The 22,623-nt window shown below is 31.3% G+C and overlaps 3 protein-coding genes across 3 annotated transcripts; 2 read left to right on the forward strand and 1 right to left on the reverse strand.

Moving 5' to 3' along the window:
- LOC130900802 (DNA damage-regulated autophagy modulator protein 2-like) lies at window positions 1-10,699 on the forward strand. Its single transcript, XM_057811680.1, has 5 exons — window positions 1-307; window positions 2,495-2,616; window positions 5,121-5,347; window positions 7,118-7,256; window positions 8,888-10,699. The coding sequence occupies exons 1-5, from the start codon at window positions 237-239 to the stop codon at window positions 9,079-9,081; spliced, it is 753 nt and encodes a 250-aa protein (XP_057667663.1). The 5' UTR covers window positions 1-236; the 3' UTR covers window positions 9,082-10,699.
- An 858-nt stretch (window positions 10,700-11,557) lies between these two features.
- LOC130901557 (protein ST7 homolog) lies at window positions 11,558-18,096 on the reverse strand. Its single transcript, XM_057813028.1, has 4 exons — window positions 17,500-18,096; window positions 16,988-17,194; window positions 13,111-13,331; window positions 11,558-12,538 (listed from the first exon to the last, which is right to left on the reverse strand). Exons 1-4 carry the CDS (start codon window positions 17,684-17,686, stop codon window positions 11,636-11,638), a joined length of 1,518 nt encoding a protein of 505 aa, XP_057669011.1. The 5' UTR covers window positions 17,687-18,096; the 3' UTR covers window positions 11,558-11,635.
- Window positions 18,097-18,239: 143 nt separating this feature from the next.
- LOC130901558 (transmembrane emp24 domain-containing protein 3) lies at window positions 18,240-22,320 on the forward strand. The gene is made up of 3 exons (XM_057813029.1): window positions 18,240-18,531; window positions 18,690-18,935; window positions 20,471-22,320. Exons 1-3 carry the CDS (start codon window positions 18,388-18,390, stop codon window positions 20,699-20,701), a joined length of 621 nt encoding a protein of 206 aa, XP_057669012.1. The 5' UTR covers window positions 18,240-18,387; the 3' UTR covers window positions 20,702-22,320.
- Window positions 22,321-22,623: the final 303 nt, after the last annotated feature.

A 22,623-nucleotide genomic window follows, 5' to 3' on the forward strand; every position in this document is an offset into this window, starting at 1 on the left:
AACACAATGTACACAAATACTCCAGAACTAAATAAACGTTCCTAAACGTAAATTCAGACTTTTTTTTAACATTTTGTATATAATCTCGCATGGCAGGAAATCCGCAAGGTTAACGTTATAAGTTAATTAAATTTAAAGAAGATTAAGAAACTATCAAATAGTCATTTAGGTATTAATATGTAATTTGGAAGAAGATAATTTCAATTTTGTGTTAAGTGTTAAAGCTTCATTTTGAAATGGCTTTCAATAAGATATACATATGTCCTATCTTGTTTGGACTCTGGCTACCAATCACTGTTATAATTACGTAAGTACCAACTTAATATTAAATTATACAAGCAATGAAATTATTCGATGACATTCAACTAATACTTATAAGTACATACACTCTGTTCAATATTTCAATTTCTGTTCGCTTTACAAAACAAAATTCAAGCCCTCTGCCAGTAAAATTTTACAGCAACATTTTATCTGCCTCTAGGTGTACATAACCCAACATTTCCTTCCTGAAATATTTCATTTGAGTGTAGTTTATAATTCAATTAACTGAAAATATAACTAGATAAAGACGAAGAAACTCCATATTCTATGAATTTGAATTACGTTTGAATGTAGGCAAGCATTCGTTTGAATTTTTAATACAAGCGAAGTTTTTATATTTATGGTGGTACCTATGATCCTATAATCACCGAAGAGCAGCTTTTTGGGTATCCTATGTTGATTTTTCGCGACCAATTCCGAGAATTCTATCGATTAACGTACCTCAAAAAATGAAAGAGCACTTCCACCACCCAATCAAAGACCTGCATTGTTATTCGTCAAGTCCAATACGTTAAAATAAACAAAAAAACACAAAACTCCAAAAAACGTTTTCATTCGGCCAAAATCTCAACGAAACCACCACAACTCCAGCCCTGCAGAGGAGCTATTCCTATATCAGGGCCTACTCAAACAAACCACATTCCTTATCCTACCAAAGTTAAACCAACGAATATCTCTATCTCTCTTATAGTCCAATATCCGATCAGAGCTGAATTATGAAATGGAGTTCGCTCACAATATGATCAGAAATATTGAGAGATACTTCTTGACGACTATTTGAACTTGAGAGCCTTCCCTACATACCCATTTTCATTTTATTAACGTTGCTATAAGAAAATTCTATACGCGACCTATTTGGGAAAAAATGTTTGGCTAAACTGATACGTAATTATCAATATTTTTATTATAAATTTTAACAGCATATGATCTTAATAAGATTGTGGTAGTTGCAATTCCCTATCTTGTTTTTATAAGACTATTTTTTGAGTAACTACCAAATCGTTTGATTTAATATAACGTTTTTATTGTTATTAGATGGAATAGGAACTGAATATTGCTAAGAATTTTCCGTATCCAATTAGGGGAGACTTGAATTTCGATTTAGTATTTAGTAGTAATGAAAACTGCATTGTAATACGTCACTTAATAAGTCGTATGACTGACACAAAGATGGCGTTGCCATTGTCAAATCCATATGACGTTTATGGAATACCAACTTTCAAAAGACTATGTGGAAAATTTCATGACATTTCGATAAGTCAGAAAAAAATGTCATTCATTCAAGTACTTCTGTTATTTTCAAAACAAATTCCTCTGTTAATTGGCTTCAAAAGTGTTATACGGACTCTGCTCCATCTAAAAAATCCATTTGTTAATGGTTTGATGAATTTAAACGTGGTTGTACAGATACCGATGATGGTGAACGTTCTGGTCGTCCAATTATGGTGATTATTCAAAAAAAAAAGCCCACAAATTGGTTATATCCAATCGTAAATCGAAATTGTTTGAGGTAGCTGACTCTAAACATATCAGAAGGCAGTATGTTTACAATTATGCATGAACATTTAACCATGAGCTGCGTTTACTCACATTCGATCAAAATCAACAACGTATTGATGATTCAGAGCAGTATTTGGCCATGTTTACACCTACAAAATCAGATTTTTTGCGTCGATATGTGACAACTGATGAAACATAGGTCCATTACTTCACTCAGAAATCAAAACAATCATCATCTGAGTGGACTGCAGCCGATGAATAACAGTCAGCCGGGAAGGTTATGGCTCCAGTATCTTGGGATGCGCATGGAATATTGTCCATCGGCTATGTTCAAAAGGGAGAGACAATCAGTAGCGAGTTGTTGGATCATTTGAACGCAAAAATCAAGGCTTCATATGTCGGAAAAAATAACACTGTGTCACCAAGACAATGTACCGATTCACAAGTCGATGCCAACGATGGTTAAATTGAAACAATTACACTTCCAATTGCTTCCTCATCCACCATATAGTCCAGATCTGTCCCCCAGTGACTACTACAATAGATAAAACTGAAGGTATTTTGATCAGGTTGAGGCAACGAGAAGTTAAAAAATCGTTGAAATGATTGTAGGATTGAAGGAGATTATATTGATGGCAAAAACAATATGTAAAAACTTTTTATTTTGTTGTAGATACTCCGTTTCAGTCTTAACAGAACATGTAAGACCTATTCTACCTTATATAAGTGATACTGGTACATGGGCTCCGGAAAGCTGCATATTTGGAATTATGGTTTCTATAGGAGCTGTAATGTGTGAGTAAATTGTCACTTGTATTGGCAAGAAGTTTAGTTAAACAATGACCGTTGTAGGCATCAGAATTGGGTAATTTAAAGTGTTTTGTTGAAGCGGCATTTTTCCGTTATAATACGACATTCAAAATAACTTGATCTAGACGTTATTAATTTTTCAATAAAATTCTCATTTACTCAAAAAGAAAATACATATACGTGGTTTTATATTCCTTATCCTTTTGCTATTATTCTGGTAGTTTTATAATTTCAAAAGCATATTATCGACATCTTCATCATTGTTAAGTTGTTTTCAAAACGAAATTTTCTCATTCAAAAAATGTAATTGTATTTACAGTATAATATTCATCCTTAGATCAAGTTTCTTAATTTCATACGACTTCCACAACACGTTATTAACCTCTTAATAAATGATTTTATTGCATTTTAACCAAAACATCATAGATTTCTATACTCATGTGGCAGACAAACATCAAGTTTTTAGTATAATCACCCTTTTTAGAATAATTCCAAACTATTTTATCAACTAATTACGTTTAGTATCCTCGCCGCCAGAAATAAGACACATTTCTCTGCCTGTTTCTACGCATCGCAGCCTTTTCTATAGTGAAAATAAATCACATAACAAAATTCCTCAGAAATTCTATCCGAAAATTATATATGATCAGCATCATTAAGTTTGATCGACAGTTTCAAACGCTCCAACTACATAACCACAGGGATCTAAATCCACTTTGACTATGAGACTCATCATAGCTAGAGAACGATCCAAGAAACTTCGTAAACAAAAAAACAGAAAGATGAAGACAAAAAACTTAACTATTGAAAAATTACAGTCTGATTTAGAAAAAAATATAAGAAAAGATTAGAAAGGCTAACAAAAAAGCAAAGGAATTAATTCTTAATAGAAAGATGATTCAATTAGCTGAAGATCCCGCTACTAGTCGAGATGTAGTTAAAAAAGAACCATGCGGAGATGATTTAGAGCAACAAATATCAGAAAATTTGTCTAATCTTAATAATGGTCAAGAAATAAAGGCAGCAAAGAAGTTACTGGTACGATCAGATGTGGAAAGAAGGAAAGTTTGGAGATATAAAAACAGAATACTGACGTATAAAAAATTTGGAAGTCGCATCAGCAGAAAAATATTTCCCTGGCTGTTTCGATGCATCGCAGCCTTTTCTATAGTGAAAATGAATCACATAGCAAACTTCTTCAGAAATTCTACTCAAAAATCATCACACCAGCATCTTCAATTTTGATCGATGGCTGATGGTGAATCAACTGTTATCTCAAGAGTTAGCACTTCTAAGATCTCCACAACCACAGGGATCTAAATCCAAGTGTGGAGATATAAAAACAGAATAATGACTTCTAGAAAAATTTGGAACTCAAATCAGCAGAAAAATATTTCTAAATAAACATGACGCTTAAAGGACAAAGTAATGAAGTTTTTGGAAGAATAAAATCAGAAGACAGAAAAGACATAGATAAGACACATTGAAGAATTTTGGATAGTTGAGTTGACAGAGATACATGCTTGTATAAACAATTGATTATCAGCGCTTTATACAATGCAGAAAGTTCCCAAGATACCAACTGTTAGTCCACTTATGTTGTGGTGGATACAAAGCAAGATGTCTGGAGATAAGCTGCTATGTTTGCTTAAAAAAAACATTCAATTTATTGATGACATTGATGATTTACGGAAGATAGAATGTAAACAATGGAATTCACCGCAAGAAATTGTAACAGACCCTAAAACGAGAAAAGACAGGACTATTATAAAACAAAGAAAGGTTGGAAATCATATTTCGATAGGTGAAGTTATACAAAAACTAGAGAATGATTCACTTAAAGTTTTGAACCACAAAAGAAATCATTGAAAGAGTCACTTACTGAAAAAGATGCTGTAATTCTGATGGATTTTAGTGAGAATTACAGCACAAAGTATAGTGAAGAAATCCATTTTGGTGGATCTAGAAAGCAGCTTTCCCTACACACGGTAGTAGTACATTTCAAAAACTTCAGAAGGTCGTACTGTACTGTTTCTGATAACTTAGTTGCGCCAAGTCTCAAGAAATAAGCAATTCTCTTCTACTTTATTTGGTTAGGTTAGATTAGGTTAGGTTAGGTTAGGTTAAGTTAGGTTAGGTATATATATATTATATATATATATATATATATATATATATATATATATATATATATATATATGTATATATATATATATATATATTTGGTTTTATTTCAATCCCACACGTATGCCATCAGTCCCCTGGTAGCATATTTATTTAAAATCGTTGTAATTATGATATTTATTATTTTTTTGAATGTTATATGTTGTTAAAAATATCTTGATAAACACACTCCGCTGATTTCCTGGCAAAAATTAGCCAAAAATGATGGGCCACTATTTAATTAAAATAAGTTCATTTTGATTCGGTAAACTCTCAAGGGTTTACGTTTCCACCATATATCTCATTTAATCTAATCTCATTTGTAGGGTGGATTATTTCGTATGTCAGATATATGCATATAGCAGAGATACAAGAAAAAAATGACATATCGGGACCCATGAAAAAATTGAATAAATTTAGTTTGTATATAGCAACATTAAGTGTTTTTGGTACTTTGATTGTAGCAAATTTTCAAGTGACTGAAATATTTATAGTTCATTTAATGGGAGCTAGTTTATGTTTTGGGTTTGGACTTTTATATCAAATGTCTCAGGTAAGTTGTAATCATTGTAAAGTTTCATTCAAATCCTAGAAAAAGTGAACTATATTGATACAGTATTGTAAATACGAGGGCAGTTTGATATCTACGACCACATATCTAATTAAGAATTTATTTCTTCAATTTCTTATTTCTCGGACCTTTTGATATTTGAATATTCTTGATTTTAGGTTTCTTCTGTTTTAAAATTAGTTTGTTTTTAATAATTTTTAAAAAATTAATAAATAATTCACGTTTCGACTAATTTTAAGTCTTTATTAAAATATAATATTGAAATTGACATTGACAAATTGCGTATTTATATTAATCAATAGATCACCTACATCATGAACATCGAAATAAGAATAAAATCAAAATAAAAATTTGTTTTAATTAGAAAAATTCAAATCAATCAGATTGTTTGTAGTTTTATTAGAATTTACAAAATTGAATTATAAATTTTATTGAAATTATCTTGAAGTTTTTTTTATCATTTATAGCTTTTTCATTCTTATCAATGAACCATTTTTAAAAAATCTCTTTTTCGTGTATTAGATTCCGTTCCAAGAATTTTTAAATCTTTATAATTGAATTTATGTGTTTTCGATATTTCATAGTTCGTTAATGCAGTTTAATTTTTTTATCGCATTGATGACCTTTTAGTCTATTTTCTAAATATTATGAGGTCTGTCCTATGCAGGCAGCGTATCAATTAGTTACAAGGCAATTGATATAAAATATTAATTCTTTTGTTTTTTGGTGTTTTAGATGTTAATTTAGTGAAATATTTGGATAACGTATCATACTAATATCATATTTATTAAAATAATTTGATAACTGTTGTGCTTGTACATTGGGTGGTACATATGGATGTTTCATTTCTGTTTTGTTTTTTAATTGATTGTAGTATCTGTTTATCCTTTTCTTGATTATGTTATTTATCATTTTTTTCGGATAATTATTTTCTTTCAATAGCATCTAAGCATCTAAATTCAGGATTTAATAATTGGATAGATCTATCAACAAAACTCACTGATTTTTTTTTGTAATATAGGATGATTTGAATTGAAATTCAAATATCTTGAGAATCAAGTTGGTTTCGTTTACCATTTTATTATTTTGATTGAATTGAATTTTTTATTCTTGTTTTCAATTTGATTGACGATGATACATAGGTAGGTATAGGAAAGTATACATGAATTGTCCATATTTTTTACCCCTGAAATCATTAAAATAGAAAAAACCGGGTGGTTCTATTTAAAAAAATAAAGAAATTTGATATTTATGAAGTTAAACTTTGAACACTTTTTATACACCCCCTGTATAAAATGAAAAAAATTTAAAAATAGATTCAAATATATCTGACCTTGCAAAAAGTAACCGAACAGAAATAATTTTTATATCTGCAAAGGTAACCTCGTAAAAAAATAATTTATAAGGATCTGCAACGGTCAAATTTTTTACAAAAAAATTAATAACTCAAAAAGTATGCATTGTTCGGAAAAAGTTTTAGACAAAAGTATACTAAAATTTCACGTAAATTTCAAAAATGTATTAATATACAGGGTGTTCTATTTAAAATAACAAAGTTACAGTCGATTTCCGTTAGAACCGGAACCAATAAGCGGATGTCTTCGGGTATATCGATGTTCTTTCTCTCTCCTCCAATAGTACAATTTAACTTACAGACCGCTCTGTCTATCTTTAATATTAACTCTATACTAGAAATACGAAGATTTCTAGTTTTAAGAAAAGATGTCATATGATATCAATATTTCATTTCAGGTGATATTATCTTTCAAGATGTTTCCTTTAATAGGTCATAAGATACTAAATTTATTCCGATTATTTTTAACAATACTGACGGCGGCGTCCTTCATGAGTACAAGTATTTGTGGTTACATATCGATGATTAACTTCAGAGGTAAGAGAACGATGAAACTATTTTTCAAATTGATGGAAACTAAGGCGACAAATATGCGGCGCAGTCCATGAGTTCTTAGTATAACATAAAAAGGTCATTAATAACAAATATACTGTGATTATGTTTTAATATATTTTATTTCCATGCACTTTTCAAAACGTCTGATTAAAGTTTCTATGCTGCATCTTTGGCGTCAACCGCTTGTTTAATTTCATCGTCGCTGTTGAATCTTTTACAAAAAATAGTCGTACGGGACCAGATCAGGATTATGTGGTGAGTGTTCAATCTCTGTAAAGCCACATTCGTGTACAGTGGCCTTGAAAAGCGAAGCTGTGTGAATTGGACCTCAGCTGATTTTTCCGCTCCTTATTTCGATAATTTTTAATACAACTGCCTTGGTACGTCAGAGTAATACACCGCGTTCAAGGTTGTATTCGATTTCTCAAAGTCTCAAAATATTGTAACCATTATTTTTTTAGTGATTTTTGCTTTTTTTTGGCACGGCCTCGCCTTTCCGTTGCCACTCTATGGAGTCTCTATTGGATATCGGATCATCACCCGTTACAACTGATCGGATTACAAATTTTGGTGCTAGCGCAAAGCTCTAAAAATCGCTCACAACATTTTACTCGACGCCACTTTTGAACTGAGGATTCGAGGCACCCACTTTGCATTAAATTTCGTCACAATTGCATGCTCGTATAGGATCCTTAGAACACTTATTTTGAAAATATGCTGCAATTTCTTTTGTTTTTAGGCGCTGGAATAATTTCTAATGATTCTCGTCCTTTTCGAAACAACTTTTTAATTTTTGAATATTATGTACACAAGTCGCCGTAAACAGGCTCCATTTTGTTTTTGATTTGTGTTCATTTGCAGCGCGAAAATCAATTTGAAACATTTCTCAAAACAACTTATCTGAGTGGTCGTTCAAGTTCTACTATAATGAAGTGAATCGAAGCAGCAAGTTGAAACTTTGCGTGAAGTTTATTGAGACTTGTCACTGATGCGTGCTTAAAGATTTTTGCAAACGCACTCTATTTACTATATGAGGCCAAACAATCATGGACCACGCTACATAACTTCTTTTTTAATCGCAAGTAGTATTGAACACTGTACAGGATCAATTGGATCAAATCACTTGGCTATATTTTGAGTAATAATAAGCTACTTTAAAATACGAATATGGTGCTTAGATTTGCCTCCATTAGGAACTTCTTCTATTGGCAGATCTATGTAGCTACTCCTCTTCACAAGCAGGATGATGATTTCATCACTTTTCTTTTTTCGTTTTCTCTTAGTTTTTCAGTACTTTGTTTTTTTTATCTTTATCTTCACTCGATGTTTTAGAATTATTCTTCTCAATGTTTTTCTTTCTGGTCCATTTCAGCAATTGAATTATCTTTGAACGGAGTAGTGCTGCAAAAAATTCCTAGTCTTTCTTACATAACCCACTTAGTAGCAGGTCCACCATTATAACAGCAACAATCGCTCAAGCAGGTTCAAAATTAGTTTAAAATCCACCTAACCTTAATGACAATTCGTCAATTTTTTCTTGCAAGTGGGTCAGAGGCGAGGGAAACAGATCAGCCCTTGTATATGTTCTATCGTTTAGATTATATTTATTTTAGGTGAAGATTTAACTAAATGGAAACCCGAAGACGGAGGATACTTTTATCATATAATTAGTGCGGTATCAGAATACGTCCTCGTAACAGCAACAGTGTTGCATATTGCCACTTTTGTACACGAATTTAGGGATATAGAAATTCACCCACCTATAGTTACTACAAAAACGTATGTGACTAATAACTTGAATATGTGAGCAATTACTAATTTTGGCTGATTTCTGTAGGAAAAAAACGATATTTAAAAGCGGGGAAGCATCATCAACTTATTGTATATTAAATTTGTTCATAGATATGGGAAATAGGCCTAAAATTGCATACTATTTTTTTCTATTTAGTGCTGCTTGAAAACGGGAAACTGCCGGATTATTGGGTAGCTAGGCGTAATGAAGTGAACCTCGCACTTATAAAGGCCTCGCGAGGTTTCTTGAGGAAATTCAGAAAAAAATCAATTTCCTTCATAAAACTGACTGTATTTTGAATGTAACATACTTTATAAAATAAAATTTTAATAAAACAGTTACTGTATAGCTGGGCTTAAAAAAGTGAACCTCGCACTTATAAAGGACTCGCGAGGTTTCTTCCTAAAAAAAATCAATTTCGTTCGTAAAATTATTTTTATTTCAAATGTAACACACTATATAAAAATTTTAATAAAACAATTACTGGGTAGTTGGACTAAATTTTCTGAATAATACTTTTATATTGACACACTTAGAACAACGTTCATTTTTAAATTCTATTGCAAAAAAATGTCATTAACCTTTATTACTTAAGAATACACTCAAAAATATAAACATTTTATACGTACCTGAAGCATAAAATCGGTATATTTATATTTGGTTTCATTACAAACATGGCAAATCTTTTTATTAGGAAAAAAACCGGCACACTATCCACATGTGTCCACTGCCTGCATTCACAGCAACGGATCCACTTTTCGTTACCTTTTAACGCAAACAATTTGGTAACCGATACACGCCTTTACTTCTCTCATTTGTTTGGCATTTTCTTTTTCTCTCAACTCCAACATAAATTAGCAGCTGGTGAGTACTGCTGGAGTTTTTTTCCTTTTCACTAATATTTCGGTAGATGTGGTACAATGATGGCTCACGTACAACTGATCCATTTCGCGAGCAGTTCTTGGGTGCATTTCACGACATCATGTTCATGACAACGATATTTCCAGTTTCACTTAGTCCTTAGCCTTAGAATCGTGAACGCAAGTAGAATGGCAAAACAGAAAAAATAAAGCGGAAACTTTAAGAGGTTATGTTATAATTTGTAAGTTATTGCATTTTTTAGTGAAGTGCTTAATTAATTTACATTAAAGTACAATCAAAATATCTTCTGCTTGTAAAATATATGGTGGTGTGTCACAAGAATGCATCGTAAGTACTAATAATAACTCAGAGCTAAATTTTCATAGTTGCAAACTGTTTTGAGTTTTTAAAAATTCCGCTAATTCTTTCCACGCTCACCTCGATCCACTTTTTGACAACGTTCGTCGTAAACGTTAGTCATGACGTCATGAGTGACGTTCTCACCGCGACCACAACGATTGTAGTCGCCATGTTATCAGTGACATATTTGAGCGGGAATTTTAAAATCGCTAATAAATCAAAGTATGCCATTTTAGGCTATCCCAAACATGTCTCAAATTTAACAAAAACAATGATATTACGAGTGTTTATTGTGAAGCAAGTAAATTTTAGCTGTAACCAACGAATAGCTGTGATTTTTTTAGATTGAATAGTGGTAGTTGGTGTTCAATTGAAATTGCTCGAATTCGTAATAAAGATCATATAATTTTCATTCAAATTTATTTATTTCTCCTCCCAGTTCTCCCATCCAAACAGGACCCACTATTCTGTTAGTGATACAAGCTGTAAGTATCTTATATAAAGTGGGTAGGCATGTGATAGGTCTGTACTGAGTGGGGTCATCCGTCTGGGAGCTTTTTGGAAGCAAATGAGTGGAGCCCAGTGCTAAAAACGTTGGAATATCTTCTGGATTCTGTACGAGGTGAGAAAATTGCTTCGCTAATTCCCTGTGTACGCTCGGTAATTTCTTAAACCAGAAGTTTTGGATATTATTACCTCCTGGTGCTTTCCAGTTGTTAGTATTTTGCATTACGTCAGTGTAAAATATTTAATCGCATCTCTTCGACTGCTATCCGATCGGCATTTGTTTTGTGGATTTTAGGAGTTGACCACAATGAGGACCAATACTTTTCCAATGTCTGTTTCAATGGTATAGGTTGATTGGTGTTTTTATTGGGCGTAGCTACAAGCTTCCTGTAAAATACTTTTTGGTTGCTATGAAACTTATTATTTTGTAGCTTCTTTGTACACTTAATGTATCTTGATAAAAGTTTGGACTTCGCTTTCAGCTTCTGCTGAAGCAGATCAATATACTCACGCAAATGTTGTTGATGCTTGTTGTGCACATTCTTGTACTCCGATAAGCGTCCTAGCTCACTCCTAATGGTAACGAGGGAACGTTCCAGGCAGCGTTGCCACCAAGGTTTTTTGGTGGTATTATTATTATTATTATTATATAGACTGCTTTTATAACATCTGTGCTACCATGTATTTTGAAATAAAATGTTACTTAAAATTATAGGGAATGGAATAAAAATCTTGGTTAAGAAAATTTAAGAGCTAAATTGGGTCATTTTTAAATTGATTTTTATTATCGCGCTAATATACAAACAAAGAAATCGACAAAAATATTGGAAATTTTCAAAATTTAAATTCGTATCAACTGCTGGAGTAAATTACTAGGTAATACTGCTTCAACTTTTTCATACAAATAATATATTGGCATTGACATCCAGCTAACGACGGATTTGGCGAAAATTCCCATTAATTCTGGATACTGATGAGTCAAAAGAGCTAAAAGAGCTGTAAAAGAGCATAACCCTGCCGTAAAAATGATAAAAAAAGGTAATTCTTTTTTCGGGTAAACTGAAACTTCGTGAAACGCTGGGAGTAATTCTCTGTCTGCACATTCCGTACAAGTAGGATAAGGATAAAATAAATGTCCCCTTTCTAATGGGTAAGGGAGCATTCTAAACGTCCCTTCCCATGTACAGTGCAAAAGGTTAAGGGCACCTTCCACTGCTTTCCAATGAGACAAGTGGAAAAATGCATACGCTAACGCTTCAGAATCACCACGTTTTAAAACGTGTTCCGGTGGCAAAATTAACGGTTTCATTTCTAATAAATATTTAGGAACGTGAGGATTGAATTCCACCGCTCGATGTATAGCTTCGACAGCGGCCATTTCGGCTGTATTTAACCCTCGTTTACTGGCGATATCCGGCGAAAACTTGTCTGCGACTATTCGTGCTTTTAATAGGGCAGCCGTATAACAAATTGTTGCGGATTTCGGTAATGATATGTCGTCATATCTTGCTAATACTGCTTGGACGTCCGCGTATGCTTGAATTTCTAACAGAGCCTCTATCAAATTTTCGTGAATATTAAGAACATTCATTATCGGAGGTACTTCTTTCGTTAAATCTCGGAACATTTTGATGGCCTCTTTGAGTTTACCTAATTTTCTGGCACACATTGCTAAACGACGTTTTATGTAAATTAAAACATTTGTGTCTCGTCTATGTTGAGCTTCCATTAAGGTACCTTGATGCTGCAAAAATAAATATATATATATATATATATATATATATATATATATATATATATAAATATAACCAGTATTATGAATGTTTAAATTATGAACCGTATAGGTGAATGGAAAAAGAATATAACTCCAAAAACCATGATACAAAAAGTATAAAAACTACAAGAATTATGGTTTGATGAAGACTGAAATTAGAACGAAGAAACCAAGCAAAAGAGAAAATTTTGAAAGACTCAAAAGACGAATTAAAACAGGAGTATGCACACAAAATGAAGAAAGCAAATAAAATGTAGAGAAAAAGAGGGAAAAGAAGAATATGAAAGTCAAATTGAAAAAAAAATTAAAGAACATTATATGATAAATAAAAATTATTCATTTAGGGGTTGATCTAGTACTGATCTTATGTTTAATCGCTTATGTATGGGTGACGCTACGGTTATGCACCATTCGCTTTCAATGATTTTCTAAAATAAATTAAGTAAATCGTTTCAATTTTTGATTACCTTAAATACAAGTACATTATTCTCGAAAAAACAAAATATTTTCTAAAAAAATCAAGGGGATTATAATTTACTTACTTGTAGTGCTTGAGATTTTCTATAATTACTTTCGGCAACTTTCATTGCTTGCCTTAATATTTTTTCTGCTTCAGTAATAGTCGTAGCTTCTTCTTCGGCTAATAAAATATAAGCTGGAGCACATTCAGGATTCTTCTCGAGTGCATTGTGGGCAGCTTTTAAGCGAACTGTAGGATTTCGCTCTCTCCAAGCCGTTTGCATTATTTCATATTCTGATTTGCCTAAAAAATTTTATTATAACATAAATACAACTAAAATAACTTGAAATATAAAAATGAAATGATTAGGATGTCCAATCATTATAATTTTTTACTAGTTTCATTCTTAAATGCAGAATTAGATTTAATCCTACTTTGCATAATTTATTTATTGGTGAAATAAATCGAGGTGACATAATTGATGTTCAAAATTAAAGGAATAATGGTTTAAAAAATATTAGCAAAAAACAAAATGATCGACATTTCCATCATTCAAAGTTAGATTAGTACTAAATAAAAATAAAAGATATCATTGGATATTTTTTATTATAATTAACAAAACAAGTATTACTAGTATTTAGACATAAATTGCCTCCACATTTTCTACAAGAAATTCTTGTAGAATTTAGGATATTTGCACCCACACACTGTTGGCCAATGTTCAGCACCATCTATCTTTATATCTTTCGGAGGTAGAGAATCTTTTTGATTTATTCTCAAGGGTGCCGATGCTTGGACGACCTCGTTTTGTCTCTTTACTGATTCGTTTATTACAAAAAACAAAGGATAATTAATTTCTGATTTGGCTCGTTTTTCTTATGATGCTTTTTCTATAAATTACCCACGCATTTATTACAACAATATCCGGCATTACCCAAAAAAAAGTAGTTTTGTCTATAACATGTACCATGTTCCTTTTTTTCATATCAATTTTTTTGTCGATGGGATAACTGAGTAAATAATTAGATTGCTGATCATTTACCTCCTCAGGAACAAAAGGAGGATCTTCATCTACCATTATAGTTTCCTCAACTTCATTAAAAATGTATCCAGATATGATCAACTTAAATTGAACTTGTTCTTTTATATAATTTTTGGACAATATTATGATGGAAATTTCATTCGAAGGGTAAAAAAGAATATCGTTAAAAGCATTTCTCGATTTTAGAACAGTGGCATTAATTATTTATTTTTAAATTTTTAGTTCGATTATAAGTGAAGTTTAAATCTCAATCGTCGGTTTGAGCTACAGATACCATTTTATAGATGGCGTTTACTGACAAACTTCGATCCGAACCTAACTTTTTCAAATTGTTCAGAGTTTTTCAATATTCTAAAGGATTTTGATAAAATGATTCAAGATTTATATTTTATATCTGATGAACTCGACGATGATGATAATGAAGAAATTATCAATATTGTCGACTGCGTTGAGAAAACAAAAAGTTATTCGTCCTAGAGCAAATATCTAAATTGTGCCACTTATTTTTGAAAATTTGTTGTGCTTGTATTGAAAATAATTCTTTGTATTTTTTCCACAAGGTTAAGTAAAAGTACTACTTCATTATCAGATAAATTGCATATGGGTGGTTTAGATCTGGTTGATTCCTTATAGGACGTCACAAGGTTACAATGATATGTATAAAATGATATTTAAGGTTATTTGGCTTGGATTCTGCACAATAGTGAAGATTTAAATATTTAAATTGTCTTTTTTATTTTTCAAATTTGTTTTGATTCTATCATAAAATAATTCTTTGTATTTTTCCAAGAGGTTAACTAAAAGCACTACTTCATTATCAGATTAATTTCAAATTGTTCTTTGTTCATTTTTCTTTATAAAACTTTCTTTAACAATTCAACTTTAAAGTAAATATCCAAAAAATTTTGGTTATATTTGTGACAACTGGCAGAAAAATGTGTATAATTAGTTTAGTTCCACTTAATCTCCAGTTTGGTTGTAAAATTGTCCCTAACCATATTGATTTGAACTACGATTTATTTGTTAAATCATACAGGTTGTACCAATCTTACGACAAAACCGTTGACAAAAATAATAGATGTTAATTTAATGTCCCATATTTTGAAATTATTTTGAACTATACAGTTTGTATGACTCATATTTTTGGAAGCCTTTGATATAAGGGTTGTCATGTTATACAGAGCATTATAAAATTATTTCAGATAAAAAGTAGCTTTGAAAGTGTAGGCATTCCTGAAAAAAATTTGTTTTTACATCATTAGAGTACATTTGTTCCAGGAAACTAGCAATTCTGTTAGAACCGATTGTAACAACATACTCAATTTTGTAAAAAATGTAAATTTCTGGCTAAATCCGTTATAGGCTTTGTGCCATTTTGGATAACACGATTTATTACAAGGAGAAATGTGTTAACTCTGGAGTAATCACTCGCAGCAACGCGCGATTTCAGCTTCTCTTTGGGGGGGACAAGAATTGAAATAAAAAAAAGAAAGAAAAAAAAGTAAAACTGTGATCACAACTTTCTATATTTGACTGGTTAGTTGTCTTCCCTTAATGGGGTAATCTGTTCTAGACATTTGAAATTTTTTTATTTCAGATCACTACAAGGGCTGGAATCATATTAACCAGAGTGCACTTTTTACAGGTATGTAAAATTCTTATTGGTTAACCAGTTTAGATACAATATTGTGCTATCAGGTTATCAGATTAACAATTTTTATTTTAAATTACCGTAATCACCACTAATCCAGGGGCTAATATGGTTTATAGATATTTGTTCAATAAATGAAGTACCATATTTTCGAAAATACCACCATTCGAATATCAAAATGAGCCCGGAGATAAGAGACGAAGTACCAGTAAGAGCAACGTAGAATTTCGGTGTTAGAGTACTTAAAAACATTGTAGAATTTCAGCTTCTCTTTGGGGGGGACAAGAATTGAAATAAAAAAAAAGAAAGAAAAAAAAGTAAAACTGTGATCACAACTTTCTATATGTGACTGGTTAGTTGTCTTCCCTTAATGGGGTAATCTGTTCTAGACATTTGAAATTTTTTTTATTTCAGATCACTACAAGGGCTGGAATCATATTAACCAGAGTGCACTGTTTTTTTGTAGCCCCTACTTTACTGGCCTATAATTTATTGAAATTCTAATTTTTTTTTATATTCTTAAAAAGTCAATAAATATTATATAAAAAAATGGATAATGAAAATATTTTCCTTTTATTTTTAGCTTCAAATATGCCTAAAATTTAGGCCTCTAGATCAGAATACCAGCTTAATTTAGTAACTTCACTCAAATTGTACTGAAGCATTGGTGTTTCCTTAAAATTTTTCTTGAAAGTAAGAAACCACACTTGCTTACAGCCATTCCAATATCTTCATCAGGTGTTTCTTCAAATATTTTTCTGTTTGTATTTTTTCCATTTCTCTAGTATTTTCTTGCTATACATTTAATTCCATAGCCTTTTCTTTAAATATTTTATAAAATCTTATGTACAGCTATAAAAAATTTAAGGAGTTACACATAAAGATAAGCAATGTTAATCAAAACTTGTCTTCTCTGTGTAGACAATTGAAATGGAAAAAAATGAACTTTGCCATCCCTTAAAATATGCCACCTTAGGCTACAGCCTGCTGGCAAATCTACCACTGTCCACAGAGCATAATTCTCAATGTTCTATATATACAAATCACTGAACTAAACCCACTTCTAATTTACAATATTTAAGACACTTACTATGTAATTTGAATTTAAGCATTTTTAGCCCCACAGTATGCTACTACCCATTGGACAACCTATATAATAATTCAATATTGTAACTTAAACATCACCTTAAATCCACATTACTCATTAAAAGAAAGCATAATTTGGCTTTTTCTTTATTTGCAGATTTAGTACATTTAGATACATACCTGCATCTGCTTCACATGTAAAAAACGTTTGGTGGTCTTGAGCAGATAAATTCATATCATAATATGTTAACGGTTCTTTATTTGTTGCCCAATAAAATCTCTGATATTCAGCTCCTCTGTAGAGATTCAACGGATTTCTCCATACTTTACATTCTGGTACTTGTGGTTGAACATTTGTGGATGTCCCATTATTAGGATTACTATTATCTAACAACAAATAATTATTGATAATTTTTCAGTTTGAGGAAAACTATGTTACATTAGCAAAAACTTCTTAGAAACCATAATTATTGTGGGCTATAATAATAGGTTACTCAATTTTTACATATATGTCCATAACTAAGTTATTAATTCTATCGTTTTCTGATAGATTGCTGTTTTACTCTGTATATAATACAAATTATCTAATTTTTTAAATTTATAGTCAGGTATGTAAAATTCTTATTGGTTAACCAGTTTAGATACAATATTGTGCTACGGTTATCAGATTAACAATTTTTATTTTAAATTACCGTAATCACCACTAATCCAGGGGCTAATATGGTTTATAGATATTTGTTCAATAAATGAAGTACCATATTTTCGAAAATACCACCATTCGAATATCAAAATGAGCCCGGAGATAAGAGACGAAGTACCAGTAAGAGCAACGTAGAATTTCGGTGTTAGAGTACTTAAAAACATTGTAGAATCCCACATTTCATGAATCCTTTTGATTTTTAATTAATACCTATTAATATACTTATTTATCAATATTCTTCAGTTTACATATGGAACTACTCCATGTTCCTTTAAATTGACAACTTAAATGTCAATATATGAAAACAAACCAGATAGAATCTGTGATACCAAAACAATCTGAAAGTATGGAAGCTAATAGTTTGGTTACATGGTACGAACAACCGAGTTTGTCTAGTCATATATTGCAGTGGCAGTTAGTCGCACCATGTAATACCATCATTTAAATTACTTTCAGTGGGAGTAAGTCATATGCATCTCAATTTAGTAAAAACATTTTTTGTTTTGAATCCTCATCGTCTCAAGCAATCATTTCATGTCAACAGCATGCAACTTTTTGAACAGGTGAGGTAAGTCGAGCTAGTCGGATGTGAGTACATATGAGCAGTAACCAATGTCAAACCAGCAATTGACTCTCGTATAGCCTCCAGATCTTAAGGACGACGGTTCTTCTTTGATTCTCCCTTCTTATCTATTATATTTATCTATGGATTTTTGGTGACAGAAGTGTCCACATCATTAGTTAGGTTATGTCAAAAACGTCATCTTATAATCTTTTCCACATAAACTTTTTTCATGTTATTGCAGTTCATGGGTTTAATATTATGATATTCAAGAGAATTTGAATCATACAAATAGGAATATACACAAAATTCAAAAAAATGAGGTTTTGGATAATTATTTTATTAGTAGAATTCTGCCAAATTTGTATAGCAACGGAATTAACTTTCGAATTACCCGATAGTGCCAAAGAATGTTTTCATGAAGAAATAAAAGCAAATACAAGTTGTACATTAGAATACCAGGTAATTAAATTAATTTAATTTTGGATGAACGCAGTTTATTTCATCTACATCTTCATAATTTATATTAACTTCATATCTGTGTAAAATGATTTTTAAAATAAATTTATTAAGCACTGTGGCAGTATATAAATTTTAAACTGTTAATTTTGCTATTATAGGTTGTTACTGGTGGTCAATATGATGTTGATGTAGTTTTAGAAGATCCTAAAGGAAATGTGTTATACAAGCAAGTTCGAATGCAATTTGATACACATACATTCATTGCTCAAGTGCATGGTATATATAAAGTATGTTTCAGTAATGAATTTTCCACTTTCTCACATAAACTTGTATATATGGACTTCCAAGTAGGAGATGAACAGCCTTTGCCTGGAATTGGTGATCATGCAACTGTATTAACTCAGGTAACAATTATTGTATTCAATATATTTTATTATTAGCTATGCAAAGTTATACGTTAGGTGAAGTATTCGCAATTTATAGCACCTTTCTTCCTGTACTTTTTGCTGCAAGCAGTGAATTTTTCATCTTAACCCTTGAAATAAGTAGCACCCACTACTTTACAGCACAATCTTTGACAAAGTGGACATTGTACCAATTCTACGAATGATGAGGTCAAAGCAGAACTAGAAACGGACCTTCCATCAACTGAATGGATTCAATAGTTTAACATCACGGGAAATATCATAGAAAATCCTAATATTACAGGAGATGGAGAAAGAAGAGCAAAAAAATAAAGAAATAGAAGAAGTGGGAGAAGAAAATATAATAAGGTTTATAAAAGTGCAAGGACTAAATGGGGCTGGACACAGCATGAGAAGGGAACCTACAGAAATGGTGAGAAAGACAACACAATGTATATCTCTATGGCCAAGAGGTAGAAGCCTATCAAGGGATACTTGGAGAAAAAATTGAATAAGATAACAGAATCTTAGAAGTAGTAGACTGAAAAGCAAAATGTAGAAACGGGAAGGAATAAAAAGAAATGAAAAATGAAGCCAGGGCCAACAAAAAATTATAACAGAAAGACGAAGGGAGTAATCTACCCTACTAGATTAGGCTTACAAAGGCTCTTCTAATCTAACAGATTGAATGGCATAATGATGATGAAACAAGCTCTTATCATCATAATGTAAAATTATATGTTAGTTGAATGACTTGAAATAGATCTTCCATCAACTGAGTGGATTCAATAGTTTAACATCACAGGAAATAACACAAAATTTTCAAAACAACATCAAAGTATACGCCTGCTCACAATGGCTTCACTCACACAAAGAAATTTTGAATTCAAAGGGATAGTCTGAGGATTAAAACAAGGAGTTGAAGAAGAGCAAGAGACCCTGCTGAGCATTAAAGTAGCTCTGGAAGCATTAAATTATTGGAAAGGTCATTCCTTTATCATAGGAATGTCTCAATATAGCAATAAATGAATAAAATTCTTACACTATATTAAAAATGTATGTACAGCATTAACTGCAAGAAGTTATTCAGTAACTGCTGTAGTATGAAAAATGTGATATGTCATACGAATTACTTTCTTCCTGTACATATTTTTCGTTTCAATTCTACGAATTTTTTACATGTATTTATTAAGTGTTTTCAATTCATTATTAGATATTTACTCAGTTAAGCTATTTAATTTTAAAATTCATTATCTATATGATATGATACAGGTAAACAATTAAAAAAATTATTAGTTCCATTTGTTTACAGATTTTAGACAAACTTCTTATTATTAACAACAAATTTTCATGAGAATCGGTGTATCTAAATGACAAGTATTTATATTTGACAAAGGAGCAAATGAAATTAAATTCCTCATATGATAATAAAAGTTGTATATAAATTATCTAAATATTTCACATAAGGTGTTAGATCCAACAACTTTTTTTGTATATACTTCATGATAAATGTTATGTTTTTATTATTTTTTAAGATGGAATCTTCTACTCAAGAAATACATAAAGCTTTGAATACAATGTTAGACTACCAAACACACCATAGGCTTAGAGAAGCACAAGGAAGAAAACGGGCAGAAGAATTGAATGAAAGAGTTTTGTGGTGGTCAATTATGGAAACATTGGCAGTTTTAACAATTGCTTTTGGGCAAGTTTTTGTTTTAAAGAACTTTTTCACTGAGAAGAAGCCTTATGCACCATATAAATAAATTTGAACTGTGTACAGTAGTTTTCTTCAAAATACTTCATAGGATATCTTGTAAATATTTGTAAGGAATTACAAATACAATAAAGTTTTTCTTGAATAAAAAAAAATCGTCGCGGACACGGACTCAGTTTTACTCATTTTTCAGGGAATCAAAAAAACAGTTTCTACCCTAGAATAATAAAGTGGTTTTTATCTACATAATTATTATACTCCCTTAAATTTCATTAATTTGCAGAAACAACATAAAAATACATATTTTTTTATAAAAAACCACTTTAATTTGTAAAATTTATAACAATCAAATGGTTAACACCAATATGTAATTAGCTTGTAAGAAAATAATACAGACATGGGTCTTATATAGAATTAGAAGTTGTAGCCTTTTGGTCTTAAAGAGAGCTCCAAGTTTTTGTAAAGCTGTCTTAGCTAATTCGACTACGTGACTATACCAGGCTCCAACCTCGACAATCAATAAGCGAATTTGTAATGATGGTAATATTTTATGTCTATATTGGACCAATGTTAGCTGCTTACAGTTTTTCCAATATTTGTTTTAAAATTGAATTATTTGAGAAAGTTGTATAAACATCAATGAACAAAAACAATTTGCAATAGCAAAATTGGATATGGGAAGACAATGTTGATAATTTCTTTATAATCATCGTCGAGTTCATAAAATGTAAATCCTAAATTATTTTACCAAAATAATTTGAAAAAGTGAGGTTCGAATCCTCCGTTCCACGTTAAACTGAAGTTTAATCTACCACCTGCGTAGTTAGTAAAGACAATCTGTGACATGCTAAGAATTTTGAAGATATTGTATTATGATACATTTAGTATATTTCATCTCGTTACGTTTAAAATATTAGTATAGTTAGAACTTTTTTCAAGTTATTGTTTATGATTTTGTCAAATATATTAATACAGTACGAAAGCGGAACAAAATCAAAAAGATTTTTCCCAGGAAGAAAGGGGAAAATGGATAAATCACATAAATCAACTGAAAGTTAAAAAAACGTCACCAAAGGAAAGTTTTTCCTGAATTAAGACTTCTCTAGGATTTCAACTCAATCGAATCATTAGTTTGGTAGATATGATTTTTTGAATATTCGTATGTTTCATATCGATATTTGTGCATACGTATTTCCGATAGTGGTTGAGCCAGTAAATTGTTGATTTTTTTCAAGTTGACCTTTACCTTAAGTAAGACTTCTCTAGGATTTCAACTCAATCCAATCATTAGTTTGGTAGATATGTTTTTTTGAACATGCGTATATTTTACCATGATAAGACAACAAGGTGTGCTATTGCGCATCAGCTGGGGAGCATCCAATGAGAATCCGCTCCCAAAACGACGCTCCAATTTGGGAGCGAATTCTCATTTGCTCTTGAGAGATGCTCAGAACGAGTCGAAAAGAGCCTTCGGAAAGAGCACACCTTGTAGTCTTTACATCATATATTTTATATCGATATTTGTGATACCTATTTACATGACCGGTTAAGGTAGCGACATTTCGTTCTCACTGAAAAGCCTCGAAACTATATAAGCATCAATTATATGGAAAATAATCAAAATTTTTTTCACACATTAAATAAATAAATTTCTATATTTTCTCTATATATAACAATAATTATTTCGTATTTTACCTAATCATATTTCCCTTCAGAGTAAGTATTTTTGGATATTTTGGGAAGATAATACAATCAGAAAATAAAAGCCATACTGCACCACTACAATCTGGAGATATTAACTCACTGGATTTTCATCTCTTTTTTTCCATTCATTCACATTCTTCTTTGTTTCATTAAGTCTTCTCATATCAGTTAGTCAAGGAAGAAATCAGGGCCTTTGCACTGGAATAGGAGTTCAGGACGATTTTCAACGCCATCTATGTTGCCGGTTTACATCTAAAAGCTTACTTT

The sequence above is a fragment of the Diorhabda carinulata genome, chromosome X, assembly GCF_026250575.1.
Source record: "Diorhabda carinulata isolate Delta chromosome X, icDioCari1.1, whole genome shotgun sequence".
Taxonomy (NCBI): domain Eukaryota; kingdom Metazoa; phylum Arthropoda; class Insecta; order Coleoptera; family Chrysomelidae; genus Diorhabda; species Diorhabda carinulata.